The sequence below is a fragment of the Sarcophilus harrisii genome, chromosome 4 (genome assembly GCF_902635505.1).
Source record: "Sarcophilus harrisii chromosome 4, mSarHar1.11, whole genome shotgun sequence".
NCBI lineage: Eukaryota > Metazoa > Chordata > Mammalia > Dasyuromorphia > Dasyuridae > Sarcophilus > Sarcophilus harrisii.
Window position 1 is genome coordinate 239,230,577 of NC_045429.1, and position 18,873 is coordinate 239,249,449.

At 34.2% G+C, this 18,873-nt stretch overlaps 2 protein-coding genes across 2 annotated transcripts in view; one reads left to right on the plus strand and one right to left on the minus strand.

The window, feature by feature from the left end:
• B3GAT2 (beta-1,3-glucuronyltransferase 2) overlaps nucleotides 1-6,667 on the plus strand; it is an 88,298-nt gene extending 81,631 nt beyond the window's left edge. Inside the window, exons 3-4 of the mRNA XM_031964662.1 lie at nucleotides 5,255-5,403; nucleotides 5,489-6,667. Coding sequence (XP_031820522.1) covers nucleotides 5,255-5,403; nucleotides 5,489-5,575 — 236 coding nt within the window. The 3' untranslated portion in view covers nucleotides 5,576-6,667. The remainder of the gene's footprint in view (nucleotides 1-5,254; nucleotides 5,404-5,488) is intronic.
• SMAP1 (small ArfGAP 1) overlaps nucleotides 5,223-18,873 on the minus strand; it is a 196,077-nt gene continuing 182,426 nt past the window's right edge. The window contains exons 8-11 of the mRNA XM_031964663.1: nucleotides 16,851-16,981; nucleotides 11,926-12,094; nucleotides 10,677-11,005; nucleotides 5,223-7,036 (exon numbers count right to left, since the gene is read on the minus strand). Coding sequence (XP_031820523.1) covers nucleotides 6,902-7,036; nucleotides 10,677-11,005; nucleotides 11,926-12,094; nucleotides 16,851-16,981 — 764 coding nt within the window. The 3' untranslated portion in view covers nucleotides 5,223-6,901. The remainder of the gene's footprint in view (nucleotides 7,037-10,676; nucleotides 11,006-11,925; nucleotides 12,095-16,850; nucleotides 16,982-18,873) is intronic.

Sequence of the window (18,873 nt, forward strand, 5' to 3'; positions counted from 1 at the left end):
ACGACTAGGGGAAACAAAAGGGCAGAGAATTGTCAGTTCTATAGCAATAATATCATAAATCAAAGATACATCCAGGGTAGTCGAATTTGGACATAAGCTTCAAAAATTGTCTTTGTGGAGACCTGAAGTTTTAATAAAAAAAAATCCTGAAAATGGACTGGGTTGGTTGTATATTCTAACAAGCTTTGTGGAAATCCAAACCATTAAAGCATCCTGAAGTTTTCAGTTAGTGAGCATCCCATCCAGTGGACAACTGGGCAGTGAGGAGAAGTCATGTGGAAATTGACTGAAATGCTTTTTTGATGTGAATGGCCTGCTCCTAATGAAAACATTACCTTTTGTCTGAACTTGTTACAAAGTGATTATGTGCTAAGGTGCAACTTAAACGGATTACCTCATCTGTAAAATGTAGATAACTGTAGTACTTTGTAAGAGATAAATGAGATGTGTGTTGTAAAAGCATCATATGACTTATTAGAATAATGTAAATATAGTGTTTTAAGATTTGCAAAGCCCTTTACAAATAACTGATTTTAGCTTACAACAACTCTAAGGTAGATGCTATTTTCACCCTATACAGTTAAGGATACTAAGGCAGCCAAAGGTTAAGCGACTTGCCCAGTAAATGTCTGAAGCTGGATGTGAATTCAAGTTTTCCTAACATTAGGGCAACAAAGTGGTAAGTCAGCAGAAACTCATCTTTCTGAATTCAAATATGGCCTCAGACATTTTATCTCTGTGACCCCACACAATTCACTTAAGTGCCTCATTTGTAAAAATGAATTGAGGAAATGGCAAATCACTCTAGTACCTCTGCCAAGAAAACCCCAAATGAGGTCATGAAGGGTCAGACAGCTGAAATGGCTGAATCATGTCCTGCCTCTAGGACCAGCTTTCTCTTCACTATGCCAGTTGTTATAATTAACCAGTGAAGAACATAGACGTAACATGACCTGAGTACATTGGTTTATAAAATAGGTATACAAATCAAACATTGCTTGATTATAAATCATAATTTCATGACCCCTACATTCAGTTACAAGACCTCCATAGAGGGGTCACAAACCAGTTTAAGAAGCTGGGCTCTAGACCATTGTGTGTGAATGGCTGGTTCTGTAGCTTTGTACTCTTAATATTCTGCTGCCCCAGTTACACACAATGCTTAGAAAAAAACCAAAGTAGTTATACCAGAAAATATATTGCACCCAAAGTGAGAATACTCTAGTTCTTGTCTAAGATATATCATTAATTTAGCTTTCTGACCTGTCACAAAGGACTCATAAAGTGAGAAAGTGCTTTGTAAAATGTCAATTCACTTTGACAAATATTGATTAAATATGCCCATTATTTATGAGGTATTGTGTTCTTGATGCTCCTGGAGATACACTAAAAGACCTTTTCTTCTTGTAACTTTTTTCATCTTTCCATAAAACCTCCATAAAAGACTTACCTGAAATACTGCAGATCTTCTGTGTGGTTCTTTTAATAGATTGTTATTATCCTTCATTTTTGAAGACAACCAAAATGACATCACTGTGTTAGAGTTGTTACAGTATGTCTAACTTTGATCAGATCAGTAAGAGCTTGGAATGCTCTGCCACAGGTCGGACACAAATAGTCCCCATGAACGTTTGGGATGGCTTCTCTAATTCTGCATTATCTAACATTACTTCTGAGCTAATTCAATTCTGTTTTGCTCATGGAGCACAGAACTATCTTTGAGGAGGGCACGCCATGCTGGGTGGTCCTGGGCCACTATCTCCCATGTCATACAATCAGTTCTGAAGTTTTTAAGAGAGACCTTGAGAGTGAAATGTACTGTATACAAAATAACAGCAATGTTCTGGGATGACCAGTTGTAAATGACTGTTATTCTCAGTACTACAATCATCCACTACTCTGAAGGACTTATGATGAAAAAGCCTATCCATACCCAGAGAAGGAACTGATTGGATCTGAATACAGATTGAAATATTCTTTCTCTATCTCCTCCTCCCACCCTTTTTTAACTTAATTTTTCTTGAGTTTATTTTCATTAGAGTGGGAGATCTGTATTTTCTTTCACAACTTGATTTTTATGGAAATGTTTTACATAATTTCATATATGGTTTCTTAATTGTGGAGGGGAATAAGGGAGAGAATCTAGAACTCAAATATTTTAAAAACAAATGCAATTTTTTTTGTTTTGAATGTAAAAGGAAAAATGTTAAATAAAACAAATCAAAAATTTAGTTTCCTTATCTGCAAAATGAGAATAACAATAGCACTTCACAGGCTCATGGAGAGTGCCACACAAAATTTTAAAACACTATATAAATGACCTATTACTATTATTTTTAGACTGTGGTCTAAAAATTCATTAATTTATAAATTTATAAAAATGAAAAAATCATCTAGTCTCTGCCTTCAAACAGTTTAGAATCTAATTGTGATACAAATAAAAGTTTATTACAGAAGAATTTAGAAATCTACCTAATCCTCTTGGGTAAGCCATCTGCTTTAGGTTCTCCATTTGTTAAAGTGACTAATACTTGCCTTTCGTTTAGCTAGAGAAATCTTTATGGATGGGAAGGGGAGAGAAAATATTTAATAGGATGGGAGGGTGGATTTTATGAGTCTCTGATGTAATCACAATAGAAAAGTAAGAACACTAGCAAGAAATACCTCCATTTATAGACATGTTCTTTCTTGTATGATAAAATCTTAATTGGTTCTCAACTAACTAAAATCTTAATTACTCAAAAATTCTTCCCTTCCATTCTTTCCTTGTACTTGACTTTTAGGAAGAAAGAGATTAATCATAGCAAAACAAGTTAGTTTCAGAACTTTTTTTTTTTAATACACTGACATTTCCAAATTATGGCCATCTCAGTTCTAAGTGGTGTGATTGTGGCTAAGCAACTGACCATTCTCAGCTTCAGTTTTCACATCAGTTAAACAGGGATGATGTCTGCACCATTTCACAGGCTTTGTGAGCGTCATTACTATTCTCGGTACACTGTTTAACAGAATTGGTGTTTACTATGATGGCCTTAAACTTCAGAGGAAGGTTTAGGTAAATTACACTGAGTCTCCAACAGCAGAAACTTCCTGTGATACCTCAGTCAACAAGAAGTTAGTTTGTACTTCCTCTATCAACTTTTGCCACAACAGTGAAATTTTTATTCCTTTTTTTTCAGAGGTATGACGACGACTCTTTGGGCGGGTCATCACTATCAAAGCTATCTAGAATTTGGGGTACTAGTTTGCTCCCTGTGTTGTAGTCCACACCATATTTGAGAGGTAGAATAGACTGACTTGCTTATTTTAGACTTACTTAAGGAAATAACATCTATCAAACATAGTCAGTTTTGTTTATCCTAAGGCTTCAGTAGGATTCACTTTACTCTTATATTGTGTGTTCCCTAAGCATTTGATTATTTCATTCACTTGTATAACATTTATGATACAGATGTTGCTTTAGAAGTGTCTTCAAGTTTTTTATTCACACGTTTTTGTCCCTTCCAAATAAATTGAAATATTGAGGCATTCTGAAGTAGAGAGGATAGTTCAAGTAACCATCAAGTAATTATGGATAGTTACTTGAACATCATTATGCCTGTTGACATCCTAACTATTCTTTTTCCTTTTAAGGGTTGTCAAATATATAAACCATACATTCCTCCTGATTCCTTCATTTTGCAGATGAGAAAATTGAGACCTAGAGAATTTAAGTGGGTCACATCCGAACAAGTAACAACTCTGGTACATTACCTTAGTTACTACTTACTGCCCACTTTCCACAAATAGGGGAGATACGGTCACTAAAAAGAGAGGCCTGGCAGTAGGGTCATTATAATAGAACATTCTCATTATATATTATCTCATATTCCATCTTCTACTGTTCTGAGTGCATTTTTACACGCTAACTGCTCCAGTGTGGATAGTTCAGGAAAAGACTCTGTCTGTGTTGATACTTTTCCCCAAAAGTGGATCAAAGAGGTCAAGATACTCGGGTGTTTTAGATCACAGGAAAGTGATCCATTTTGTTAAATAGAGTTTTAACTCTCAGAAAATGCCTTCCCGTCTCCTTTTAACTTCATGTTGAACCAGATGGCATAAAGAGAGAAGGGAAACATAGAATTTCTAACAGTGCTGATTAATTTCTAATTGTTAAAGTATTTAGTAAGATGCATTATAAAGCACTTGAATCAATGGGCCTTCAGAATGTTCCATTTTTATTTGAATTACACTGATTCATTTCGATTCGAGATAGCACTGCACGGTAAGTACTAATGGATTCTTCTTTGAGAACTCTGGTTTTCATTATATAATTGTTCTACTGTGTGATAAATTACAGTTTGTTATTCAAAAATAAGGAGAAAAACTTAATCTTGATGATTCCTTCCAACTCCTCTGAAAAAAGTATTATCTGGTATGATCTTTCCATTTTCCATTTAATTTTTCTCAAAGTTCTGACTAGTTGGATGGAAATTAATATGAACATAAACTTTTACTATTTTAATATTTAGTTTATTTTTTTCCTTTTAGCACAGTAGTTCTTTGGTTTTTAACTAAAAATGATAAGTACTAATTTTGATGCGGAGTATACAATGAAATCACAGATCATAGATAGAATTTCAGGTTTCAGCCTAATGAATTCACTAGTTGTCCTAATGAGGCTGGGCATGAATCATGAATTCAGATCGAAAGAAAACTTAAGCAGACACCAGAAATGACTCTGCCCAAGACTATACCACTATTAAATGCTAGGTGTAAGAGTTGAACCTAGGACTCTATCCCCTATACCACAGTATCTCTTAGGTAATATATCTAGCCAGTTTTTCCAAAGGAGAGATGCCCTTACTTGTTCTGGAAGCTGAGGTCATAGTGAAACTTTTCAGGCCACTATTGGTTTTTGTTTATATGCAGAGGGTTTTGGAAACCCAGAATGGATTTGAACGAATTCCTGTTTGTATCCTGAACTTTAAGAGATGGATCCACAAAATGAAGTAGAACTATGAAAATTCTGTGTATGTTCTCTATGAAATAGATGCAGTTTTCCAAAATGAGAGGAGATAAGATACAGGATTACATTCTAGATGAATCTGTGAGTTAGCCATAAAAAGACACTAAGTTCACAGAAAAGAAGCTAGAAACTGGGTCCTAGATTTAGCGGTGGTAAAGAATTGATTTTTTTTTTTTTAAACCAAATTGGATGGATAAAAATCCAAGCACTCCAGTTTACTTTAAAATCTTTTTACTTTTCACAAAGGGTTTGCTGTGAGTCTTCAAGTGATTTTGTCCAATCCAAAAGCTGTATTTAAGCGCCGTGGGTCCCAGCCAGGGATGCAAGAATCTGATTTTCTAAAACAGATAACAACAGTTGAGGAACTGGAACCAAAAGCAAACAACTGCACCAAGGTATTTATTCATTTTACCAGTGTTGCTTAACTTTACAATTATTAGGTATCCTTACCTTAAACTAATATTTTTCTTTTTTCCTTAGGTTTTGGTATGGCACACTCGAACAGAAAAAGTGAATTTAGCTAATGAGCCAAAGTACCACCTGGATACTGTTAAAATTGAAGTCTAACTTGAGGAGGCAAACAGGGCTTGCATAACCATGAAGGACAGCTGGCTGGGGGAAAGGACGCCTCCTGAAGCTTAGGCTACAAAAGCAATCAAGTATTGCTCATTATTCTACAGTGCAACAGCCCTGATTTTCATCTGATGGACATTTGTATAAACAAATCAGATGGTATAAAAATGGATGTTTTGTCTCCCCTTGGTTTGCATGTTTCTCCCTCCCCATTTCTGTTACAATCACCTGAAAGATCCATAGATCATTAAGAGAAAATGATACTTGCAAGAGAACTACTTGCTTTTTATGGTTTTTTTTTCCTTGCTTCTCTTCTTGCTCCTTCTCCCCCCAACATCTTAATTGGTGAAATTGAACAAGTTTTTAGGAACAAATGAGTGATATTTTGTCAAGTAAAATGTTCCTGATCTCTCAGTACTAAATGATTTCTATAAGATCAGTGGCAAAATATAGCTAAGGAAATAAAACCCACAGGAAAAGTGGATGGATTCATCTGTTTAATATAGGGAAATAACATTTTATCAATACTAGGCACCATAAAATGTAAACACAATTACTGTCATAAACCTGGATATACCTTCAAGGATTAAAAGTACTATTTTGTAGATACCCTGTACGCATCTAGTGCAAGGAGTGCTCTGCAGTTTAGCACTGTGTACATAAGAAATAATCCCAATTGTGGGAGACTCAGAGAAAAGTCTTGGGATTTCTTTATTCTTTGAACAGATTAAATTTTGTGGTAACATCCAGGTTTATCTTCCTTTCACTAACCATGTTCCCTGTTAAGCACACCATAACAACATCACAGTGAAATGAATGATGAAATAAAAGAATTTTGATACATTAGAAAACAGTGTTCAGTGATACATTTACATTCTATTTATATGATTAAACATCTTCTCATATAGTACCTTTCTACAGGATTACTGGCTAATTTGGGGGCAGGGTTTATGCTGTTAGAGGTATTACTAACATGATAACTACTTCCCTTATATGTGAACAGTAGACCTATAATCTTATTGAGAATAAAACTGATTATGTAAATTGACTAAGCAGCTTCTCCAAGAATATGGTTTATGAAATCATGTGTAGTATGAAAAAAAGCTGCCAATGACGTCAGTATGGATTCTCAACCTGCTTTTTACCACATCAAATTTAATCAATAGAGATCAACACGGTCAGTCAATTAATTCTTAATATGAACAACTTGGGGGACAGAGGAGGGAAGAAATCTGTACATGAATAAACAGGGGGACGAGATGCATTTATCAAGGAATGTCAGGTTGGTGATGATTCTAGGTGAAACTCCTATTGTAGTTTTCATTTCCACAGCTGTGTGCTGAGAGTCTGACCCGATGAGTTTCCAGACCATCCTGCTGTTGTATTGGGGGGTTGGCCAAAACCCACAGCACTGCTAGCACTGGTGATGTTCATTCCAGCCATTTGCTGATTCATCTGTGAAATACAGAAATAGTCTGGTAATTAAGCAGAAAGGAAATATCAAGGACATTTATCCCTTGGCAATTTGAGTACTATGTTATTATAACAGGGGTTATGCTCCCCCCCCCAAATACGTTGAGTGTAACCTAGAATAAATTTTAAGGATAATGTGTGTAATTTTTCCTTTCAAAAGTATAATCATCTCACAAGGGCGACCAATATATAAACCAACGAAAAAGTGTAAGAATAATGACATGTAAAGAACATGTACTAAGGTTGGTCTGAGTGGTTTTCATTGCCAATAAAAGACACTGAAAAGTTTTAACCTATGAAAAATAAAGTCTACTTAGAAGCAAAATGGAGAAGGAAACACGTGTTTTAATGTATTCATACCATATAGTCTTTTAAGGAATTTTAGACTAGCTACAAAGGACAGTCACCAAAAAGTTTAATTAAAAACCAAGACCTCTCTAGCATGAGAGCCTCTATAAAACCAAATCTAAAGAAATGGTCTACAGGTTCAGAAAAGAATGGCTTAGGTTGCTGCTTTGGGACCAAAAAAAAAGAGAGAGAGAAAAAAAAACATCAGCAGTCTGTCTTACCTACTTGCTAGTAAATATGCAAATTTGGGGTGAAATTCTATTACAGACTAAATTTGTATATACCAACATGTATCAACTTTTACATCAATGTGATATATGAATGCTTTTTACTTGAACCAAAACACACTTAAGAAGGATGTGTTCCTAATAGTACCCAAGCCGATTTGCCTATGAGGTCTATGATCTTGGTTCTTTTTGGATATTTTGTGCTTAGGGGCTGCTCATCTTGAACTTTGGAATCCAATTTCTGATCATAAACAATGTTAACATTTAAAAAATTGCAACCCACAGGAATGTAGCCATAAAAACTGCATATAACGTGATAGCAATGTATTCACTGGGAAGTTTTAAAATTTCAGAGATGAAATAAGGGTTAAAGTACTTCAGAAATTCAAACATTCTAAAAGTCAGATGCTCCTAAATTATGCCTATTATACTAATATTGCATGGCACAGGTATTAGTTTCTTTCTAAAATTTCTGTCTTTAACAGTTTAGTGATTTTTTCAAGGACTAAAATCTGCACATACCCTGCCAAAACAAAGATGATCATTAAAAATATGATCCTGAATTGCTTACCAATGTCCTAATGAAAAAGAAAGCCAAGTAAATGTTAGGCAAATCTAAAAATCTATCATATTATTTTATGGTATATGTGACCCTTGAAGATTAAGACAAATTTTGTCCAAATTGGAGGCTGTGTATGTGCGTGCATAGCAGGTAAATCCATTACTTCCCACATTGCTTCAACTATGGTTAAAAAGCAGTAAAGATTCCTCCAAACCTCATGCCTGATGGCAGTAGTCACCAGAGGATATCTCTGCCATCTGTCAATAGCATAGAATGGTATGTGCTTGAAAACAAAAGCTTAGCAACTGAGATGAGATGAACTTTACTGTGATCCCAGTTTGAAGCCTGAATTTTTATACAGAAAACTTCAAGTCAGTCTTATATACTTGGCTGGATTATATCCTGAAACATCTCTCAAAACTGACAAAAAATAATGCTAGTTCATATCCTATATAACAGGTCAAACAGTTAATGAGAGCAAATTTCCCTGTTCTTCAATGAAGGGAAAGATGTTACAAATTGTTTATATGCACCTTCTAATTAAAAAATATTTCAAGCACCTCACCCGCTCAGGATAGATGGCACATGGAGCAGCTCAGACTTAAGAAAGATAAGCAGAATTACTAAAATAACTTACTTTGTGTTCTGAGTTCAAGAGAAAGACACTCATTTGGTCAAAAATGCAGCATCTGATCAACAGTGAAGAGACTGTCTACCCTAATCAATACATTCGTTGTATCTGATAGTAGATTTTTTTCAGATTCCTTGAAGAAAAATTTTTTTTAAGAATATGTGTAAGACGTAAATCTAAGTTAACAAAAATTATATCCTAAAATCTTCTAACAAGCAAATTTGAGTTTGTGTTCTGTTTCTAATATTTAGGAAATCTTTTAAGATTAATATTCACCAGCATATTTAGAATGATAGTAAAATATAAAAAAAAAAAAAAAAGAAAGAAAAAAAGTGCAACCTTCTGGGTCTTACTGCTTTTATGCCTTCTTTTCTCCTCTTTGGCTAGAGTTGGAAGCTCTCACATGCATTTTTAGAGAAGGGCTCCAGAGGAGATTCTGGCAATTGTAGACAGGTGAGTCTCCTGTCAAAAACCCAGCAAGGTTGCTGTAACCAAAGTTGAAGATCACAAAATGCAAAAATTTTGGGGGTAGACTAAAAACCCTGGACCCAAATTTTGGAGGCTTTAACAAGTCTTCTAAAAAGGTTTCACACCAAAAACAGTTGAAAGGAAATAAAAAATGAGGCAGCAAGCTACCAAGGAATTGAGATGTGTTTTGTCATCAAAAGAGAGCTAGTTGCAAGGCAATAAATAGGATCCTCTTTGGAATGGAAAAGTATTTGCAATAAATATTATTTCCCCAGAAACTGGTGTTGAAATCAGGTTTATGTAACATTTTTTACAAATTATCTCGAAAGGAGAATAAATACACCATATCACCTTTAAAGTTTGCAGATGACACTAAAGTTAACAGGTAGAAAAATCTCATATGATTGCCTGAAATACAAAGTGACAAATGCATTTAAAGGGGAAAAAAACCTATCTTGGATGGATGAGAACTTTAAATAATTAATTATGGCCTAGGAAAAAGGAGTTGTCATAGACAGCATTTCTGTTGTAGCTATTGGCTCAATATGCTGCTGAGACAAAAAAACGTTAAGTTAATTTTGGTTTAAAAAGCATGGACTTACATATAAAAAAATCTGTAAGAGATAACGATAGAATGGCTATGGGCTTATTTACCCCATCCTAGAATTAAAGAACACTCTGTGTAATAGTTTTAATATAATTAAGAGGAAATGCTACTTGAGATAGTTTTGAAATTAGTTATCCAGTGTGGTGAAATAAGTGGAAAACACCATTTTGTGAATGATCTCATTTGCGCATTAATTTTTTTTCCTTTAGGTTGATAACAATCCATACAGAACACCAATCTGGTTAACCTAATATGACTTTTCACATTTGTGATCCGACTATAGTGTTTCCCTAATATCTGAATTTTAAAAGATTTTAAAAATTAATTGGAGAAAAAAAGCTTTAGAATTTGTTAAAACTTTTATTCTATAGTAACCAAAGTCATTCTTTCTTTGTATAAGAACTACAAATTCTACTTCTGAACATTTTAATAGGTTTATATTAAACATTCAGTATATATCAAGTGTGTGTGTATGTAGTTCAGGCACTATGCTAGACATGGACAATAGATACTGCCTATTGTAAATTTGTGTCACAGTATTGTTTTTAAAAATTCTAGACTCATCAACAGATTACTGAATTCATCCTGACAACATGTTAATACACCAAAAAGGTTTTGAAACTCACTTGCTTTGTGAGCATTCAAATATTAAAATACTTCTTATAGCTAAATAGCATCTCTTTCATAATAGTGCATTTAGCGAAAAATTAAACTCAAATAACATGAATAAATGTGCTCTTTTTGGTTTGGAAAAAAGCTGGAAAGCACAAGTCTCATACCTGAGAGAGGTTCCATGGGGGCTGCTGAGTCTGCTGGACACCAAACTTGTTTTGTGCTGCTCCCATCTGTCCTCCCATTCCTCCTTGGGACCCGACCACATTTTGAGGAAGTGGCATCACACCAGTTTGTGCATTTCCCACAAACCCATTGGGCATTGCCATGCCAACCATCATGCTTGCATTTTGTCCCATGACGGGTACAGATTGTCCCATCATATTTCCCATGATTCCAGTGGCTGCGGGCACAGGTACTCCCATGGATGGAAAGCCTTGAAACTGAGTTGGTGCTTGTGAGGTAAATGGCATAGTTGAGGGACCCATAAACATACCTACATTATAGGGGAAGAGGGAGAGAGGAAGAAAAGAAATCTAAACACTCTGCTTCCATTGACAATTACAGTCATCTTTCTATTATCCTTTTGTGGACTATGTACATCTGTTTACTTTGTTCACTTCAACAGGGAAAACTGTCATATCAGTCTAGTTTGATTTTACTAGTCATCCTAGCACACTTCTGAGGAGGCCATCTCTCTACCAATTTATGCAAACTGAATTAACATATAATTCATTCAACAATCCCCAAATGATTTTGGTTTATCTGCTAGTTAAGGTAATTCAATAACACTGTTCTTCAATTGTACAAATAAATGAGAGTTAACTATAGTTTGGCTTTGATGGATAGCTTTTAGAGTCAGGTTTCCCAGTACAATTTCCACTTAAATAAGGAATAGGTTCCATTGTTTTAGAGGAAATTGCCTGAAATACACTCAAGCTGTATATACAGTAAAATTTACAAAATACAATTCTAGTTTCATAACAATTATTTTGAAATGTTCAAACAATCTTGGAACATACACGAAATTCAACTTGTCTTTTTTTACATGCAGACTATTTCATCTTGTACATATCATAACTTTCATGCAAATCGGGTTTTTATCAATCCAAGATAATTCATTTTCTAGAAGCCTGTGAAACTGTATTAGGTAATATGTGAACAGCTTGTTAATTCTAAATGAATAAAATTTTTGAATCCTATACTTGCCCTTTAATTAAATGCTGTTTTCATTTCAGTTTCTTAGTTGTGCAAATTGCAAGAGTAAACGCATCCATCTCATATCTAAATAATAGAGGACATATACAATTGATATTACACTGATGAATTTCTAACCACATATCTAAAACCTGCATTAAATACAAAGTGCATATGTGGAATTGAAACCTTTGGAAAATAACTTTGAAAATTAACAACCTGGAGTACTTGGTTGCTGAATGGTCCCTGTCCCATATAAGGATAGGATGGAATCTTTGGAGAGTTGCTTCTTTGCCGATTCTTCTGATTTTGTAGTTGGCTCAGTAAACAGATCCAGATCTGCAGAACTGGCAGTTAAAGTGGCAGCTACTGGTACTGTGGGGGGCCCCTGAAAACACAAATATCAAAATAGGAGCTGAAAAAACTTAAGGGCACTTTTACAAATTAAACCACAGCTCATTGTGGTTTAATGGTGGCTCAAAGCCATACATAAACAAATTATTTAATTACTTAGACTAAACTCATGCAAAATAAATAAACTCATGCAAGGGTTTCTTAATTACAGGAATGTTGTCAGGTTATCTTTTCTATAATCCAGTCTCTAGTATGTGTCCACTAAACAAACTGCACAGTAGTGTTAGTAGTGGCTATGTCTGTGCCAGAAAAGGCACAGGGAATCAGGTACATGGAGTTTCCCATTCCTCTTTCTTCCCCTTCTTAACTGCCACTTTTAAGATATGCAATCCAATCCCTTGGTTTAAAGGAGTTCTCAAAAATTGCTCAATATATGAGCAAGTAGCCCATTTTCTTCACAATCAATTATCGTAAATCAAAATTTAGATTTAGCTTTTGCCACCATATTATATGTAAGAGAGCTTGCCAACCCCCTCCCCCCCCGCCAGCCTTGGACATCACACAGGGCATGGCTCAGGTAATCTGAGGGTAGCCTTGTAAGAGTGAACAAGATGGAGCTGGGAGGAAGGGGGTCCCACCCAAAGGAGCAACATGGCAGTTCCCGGGGAGGCGTGCCGGACCTTAGAGGGCATTACCCTGAATATCCTTAGGAAAGGAATGCACACATCATGTCTACGTGTAGCTTCCTGTAGAGAATCATGTACCTATTCTCTAGGCTAGAACGTGATTATGTATGAAGTATTAACTAGAAACAAGCACCAAGATGATAAAAGCACCTGTAGTCTATGTAATAAATGAAGTCTCACACCATCCTGGTTCTCGCCCCTCACTGTTCACAGTTTTTACCATTCCAGGTGGATAGGCAGTGCTGGTAACATAAGGCCTGTTCCACTTGGGAGTTGGGGCATGACCCCCTAACAATTATATTAGTCAAAAAATGTTTCCAACTTATTCAGAAACTATGATAAGCCTCCTAATTATTCTCTCTATATTTTATACTCCTTTTATGAGAAAGACAAATGCCAAGTCAATATGATACAAATTCAGTCCATGCAATATAATGCAGTCCATGAAGGCAAGAGTGATTTTATTATTGTTATTGTTACATCATTGGTATTATGTACATAGTTGAATAACTATGCTTAATAAATATTTATTCAATTAAATTGAACAACTTTAGGTTATACCCTGGGGTTACTCATTTCCACATCTATATAATGTCAGAAATAAATGATACAAACTGAAAAATATGCACGGCACAATCTTGCATTATTGAAGAATCAATTACATTTGGTATGCTCTTGACTATTAAGACAGGAAAATGAATGTAATCCAGAGTTTTAAAAAAAATTTAAATGAATAGATACAATGATTAATTTTACTTACAAAAATAACTAATGCCCCAAACATAATGGTTAATCAAGGTTTTAATTAATTGAAAAACATTTTGTTTTTAAACTGCTAAAAGAAACTTTATAAAACCGTAAAGTACATCAACATTATGATTCTAATTTGTAGTCCCCTTCCACTTTAAAATATTTAGTCCTTTCTTTAATCGGCAACATTTTAAAAAGAACATTTTATATATGACAACTTTAACAATATAAGAAGTAGTCAACCTGAGTATAAGAATCACAACCTGATAATATGATGCTGAGTAAATCATCTCATCTTTTAGTACAACAGGGGTTAACTCTTAAATTGCATTTTTGTAATGGTAAAGGGAATTTAGTGGGAGTTCCTTAAAATGAATGAAATTATGCATCTAGGCCAAAAAAAATTTTCTAGTATCCCAGTTATAGAAAGGAAGAGAGGGAGAGAGGGAGAGAGGGAGGGAGGGAGGGAGGAAGGAAGGAAAGGGAAAAGGAAAAAACACATTATCTCAGTCACCAAAGTCTTACTGATGTTTCATTGTGATGTAGAAGTGACTGAATCTTACAGGTTATACCTGAGTAACACAAGTTCTGGAGGAAAAGGCCAGTGAGTATAGTGCCAAAAAGAGACAACTGCCTAAAGAAACTAATGATCACTGGGTCATAATAACTCTTAAGGGAAATTTTCTAAATTATGAAACAGTTCTGATTTACACTGGTGGAAAGAAATCCACATCAACAAAAATATAGACTGCTGAAGTTTTTAAAAGATAAAAATCTTTGACATACTCTGAAAATATAATCTCTTCCATAAATGTCAAATTTTCTGGATATTTTTTTTTCTCCCAACACAATGAATGACCTGAAACCTCACCATTATTCAATCCATTAAAAGGTATCAAATGCCTACAACGTGCCAGGTCCTGTGCAGAGCACTGGGGACATAAATTCAATGAACGCAGGGCAGGTATATACTCTAGAAATACATTCCCCCTTCACCTTGTGGCCCTTAGAGATAATACCGTATGAATTTCTGGGTTCTTTTGGGGAAAAAATTTGAAAGTTAACTGTTAATTATAATTTTGTAGCAAGAGAATTGAAAAGTTTATAAATGAATCTCACTAGTTACAAGGATAAGACATTTGAACTGACCAGTCTCAAAGGTTTCAGTGCCATCATGAATTTCAATAAAAAGGCACTATTTAAAAACATATCTTAATGAGTTATACTTTGAATCTATGTTTGACTGCTGTTTAATCAAGATTATTAAATCTTGAAAATTGATGAAATATTTACTCAGAATTTTGTATTGTGCTGGTACTTCCCAAGTCAACATAAGTACAAGCTACATATACTTCAGGTTGAAAAGCAATTTGTAACAAAAAAATAAAAGCAGGTCAATTAAAAGTATTTTATGTCCAGTATGTTTAAGGATCATTAGGAAGACTATATGAAAGATGTTCTCTAAAGAAAAGCACTCCCCAAAAGAATTCTACCCAGAGCCCCCTTCCACAAATTTCAGTCTTGATGGTTTAATTATTGGTTTAGATGTGCAGATGCTGCACATGGCTCATTGCAAACTAGTACAGAGGAAGTAAATCTTAGAAATATTGTAAAGCAACTTGAGCACCCAAAGAAATCCAAAGAAGCCTGGCAAATACAACAGCTTCACCAGAATACCAGAGCAAACAAATTACTTTTCATGTTCAGATTATTATATCAAATCTTTCTTTGGAAAGCCATAATACTAGAGTGGTATCAATTTTTTATTGTCTCATGCACACTCATCTCTGCACAATACAAACAAATCAAAAGGTAAATGATTTTAACAGTCATCAATTAAACTATATATGCAAAGTTTTTAAAGGAACATAGACATAAAACCAAAAAAGTACCATTCCACAAAACAGATTCTTCCAAAGCAAATGCTGACAATAAAGAGTTTTAAAAAGGTTATTTCAGATAAATTTCTTTTCAAAAAATAGTATCTCTGCTTCTAATGAGAATGATTTATTTTCTGATGATGCAATATAAAACTGAAATGGTTTTCTTATTAAGCTTTCTGTCCAAATAAATCAGGTATATGGCACAAAATTTCATCTCCTATTCAAAAAGGAACCACTGGTGGTCATGTGGTACAGTGAAAAGATTAGGAACCACCTAGGTTAAAATCCTGTTTCTGCCATTTATTTGTGTGATCTTAAGCAAGTCATTTAATCTCTGTGGGACTCAGTTTTCCCGTTTCATAAAATGAGATAGTTGGACTATGTGATCTTTAACATCTGTCTTTTCCAGCTTGAAATCTATGTTCTAAGAATAAACACACATTTTAGTGAAAATATTTTGTTGCCTATTTTGGAGGAAATAAAGAGTTTAAAATGAAATTCAAAATGTCTCAGTGTTTTTTCTTGATTGCAGAATAGAACTTTTAAATGTGTATATTTCTCCTTTAAAAATCCCATTAAGGTGATTTTAAAATCCAGCATTACCAAAAACAGATTAGACATAGGTATTAAAAAATTAGCAAGGTTAATATAATAGAAATGAAAGTTATTCTGCAGGTTAGAATGATTTTCTCTTAAGGAATCTAGCCTTGGAATCTGGCAGGGCTGGAGAGAAGGGATTGGACCACTGGAATTGCTTTCCTGTTAAATGAGGCAGAAAAAGCACAGCTTTTTCTCTGCAGGGGGAATTCCAATAAAATTGCCCCAGCTCTCCTATTTCCATGGTACTTTCGAAAGCAGAGGGTAATATCTATTCTATAGAGTATTTGTATCGTTTTACCATCTCTAATATTAGATAAATTTTACATTAACATTCATTTTGTTCAAATGCTGGGCATGAATCAGCAGACTGGCCTGGATCATAAAACCACCAAAAGATAAAATACACCCACCACCTTTTTAATGACAAAAGAGGGGGTGGAGAGGTTCTACAGACAAGGAGGGGATGGAAGAAGAGATAGAGATAATTTTCTCAAAGAGGTGATTGGCCTTTTTTTTTTTTTTTTGGTTTGTCTTTTGTGTGCACGAATCTGTTTATAATTGTTAAGTTCATAATTTTTTAAATGATTTTTTAATTTTAAAAAATGGGATATGACACTTAGAATACCATCAGATACATCTTAAGTAAAGCTTATGATCTACATAAGAGAAATTTCATCTTTAGCTATTACAAACCCACATTACAAGTACTTATTTACAAGTATTTATTTACTTATTACAAGGCACTTATTTATCTCAGTCAATCTCAAAGTCATTTGAATTCCTTAACTCTCTACTCTATAGCTGCACTTCAGCTTATTGGTTTTTTCAGAATTATGGAGGAAAAAACAAGCAATAATAATTCAAAACATACCTGGGTTGGGGGTATGACTGTTGCTGGTAAAGGATTAGAGATCATTGGGCCAAAGATATCCAGGTCATCATTCAGGGTAGTGGTGATAGTAGTAGTACTGCCATTTGTCACAGGTGCTTCAGGAGGGCCATCTTAAAAAAAAAAAAAGTACATTTTTTTTAAAGTTAAAAAAAATCTTTAAAATTAAAAATGAGATTTATTTTGCCTTTAAAAATAGTCTCTAAAAAAAAAAAAAAAAACACTTGAAAGTTCTAAGTATTAACTCACCTAGGTCCCAATTTGTATGTTCTCCCATAACTAATAAAATTAAATAGATTTAAAAACAAAAACAACATAATTCTTCCTCTGTAAATTTTCTGAAAATTTTCAGAGATAACACTTTACTTTGTTTTTAAGCATAGCTGTTTCTGATGAGTCAAGTACTGTTGAAGAAGAAAATCTCTAATCAGAGACTACTTTTCCAGGTACTTACCACTACACTACTGAGCTTCAAATTTTGTGATTTCAAATTTCCTGAATCACTTCTCAATCTGCCCATCTCTTCTAAAACTGACCTACTCCAGGTATTATATCTCCCCTGAAATCATAGTAGAATGGTAAGCTAGGGGACTAAAGAGGCAGGCAAGATTCAGGAACAGAGGAAGGTCACAGCATAAAGAACTGGGCTGATTTTACCACTATGCAAAACAGCTGTTGGGAGGGCTTTAGAGTTCCAATTTCCACCATCTACTTAGAACTCTCTCACAGTACCCAGATTGAGATGACTGTATTAAACTAATACAGATTCTGTTTTTCCAAGTATAAATGAAATCTGGCATTCTTTTATTTCCCATTCATTTCAAACATTTGCAATTCACAATAGCTCTTCACTATTACAAGTGAATGAGGCTTTACAATAAAATAATTTAAATATACAATTTGCAAAATATAGCCTGTTAAACCCAAATTAACTTAATTGGAAAGATTACCCATCTGCACTCATTTCCAAATCATTTTTCTGTACTACCACATTATCAAAATCATAATTTTACAAAAAAAATTAATACATGTAGTTACCATATATCTATCAAGAGTTATGGGCTATTGAGAGGTAAAGCAATCAAAGAAAATTTCTCTGGAATTATTACTAATTTCAGAAGTTATACACCATGCAGGATTTAACTGAGAATGAGAATGGAGCCTTTCAATCAACAATTAAAAGAATCAGAATATAAGACTTTTACAGGAGATGAATGCAAACTTGTTTTTAAACTAGTATCTAGAAAACATATCAAAAGCCAAAATGAAAAACCTAATTTTTGTCATCATTGAATCCCTCAAATGACAATAATGATCTTGAACTGAAATCTTATTAATATTTTATGTAATAATGGTTAGCATTTATATAGTGCTTTAAGGCTTTCGAAAATGTTTTACATACATTATCTCATTTGATCCCCACAATACCTCTGTTACAATCTCATTTTACAAATGGGGAAACTGAGGCAAAGATCAGTTTAAATACTACTAAGTGTCTAAGCCTGAATCCAACTCTCACTTATGCAATGGTGAGAGACTTTAAGCCACAAAGCCTTCAGTTATAATCTTCCCTCAACCATTTACTAGTTGTGTGGCCCTGGATAGGCCACTTAACCACTGTGAGCCTTGGTTTATTTAAGGGATTGTTATGACGATCAAATAAGATAGCATAAAGTAAGGATCTTTGCAAGCCTTAAAGTGCTATTTGGAAATTTTACTTCTACTCTGCAAATCATATAAGGAAAAAAAACAAAATAAAATGATAATTAAAAGGCTTTTGAAATTAAAAAATGAACTACGTGGAGAAATCTACACAGCTATTCACAAACAGCTTATTAAATTCATATTTGCTAATAAAAAAATCTCAATTATTCAAAAAGTTTAATCTATCTTTGATAGATTATCACTACTTAGAACTTCAATTTGACTTTTACAAACAGTGTAACTATCAGTATCTGTTTTAAAGAGTAGACTGCTCTGTTTCAGAACAAGACTGAATGCATAC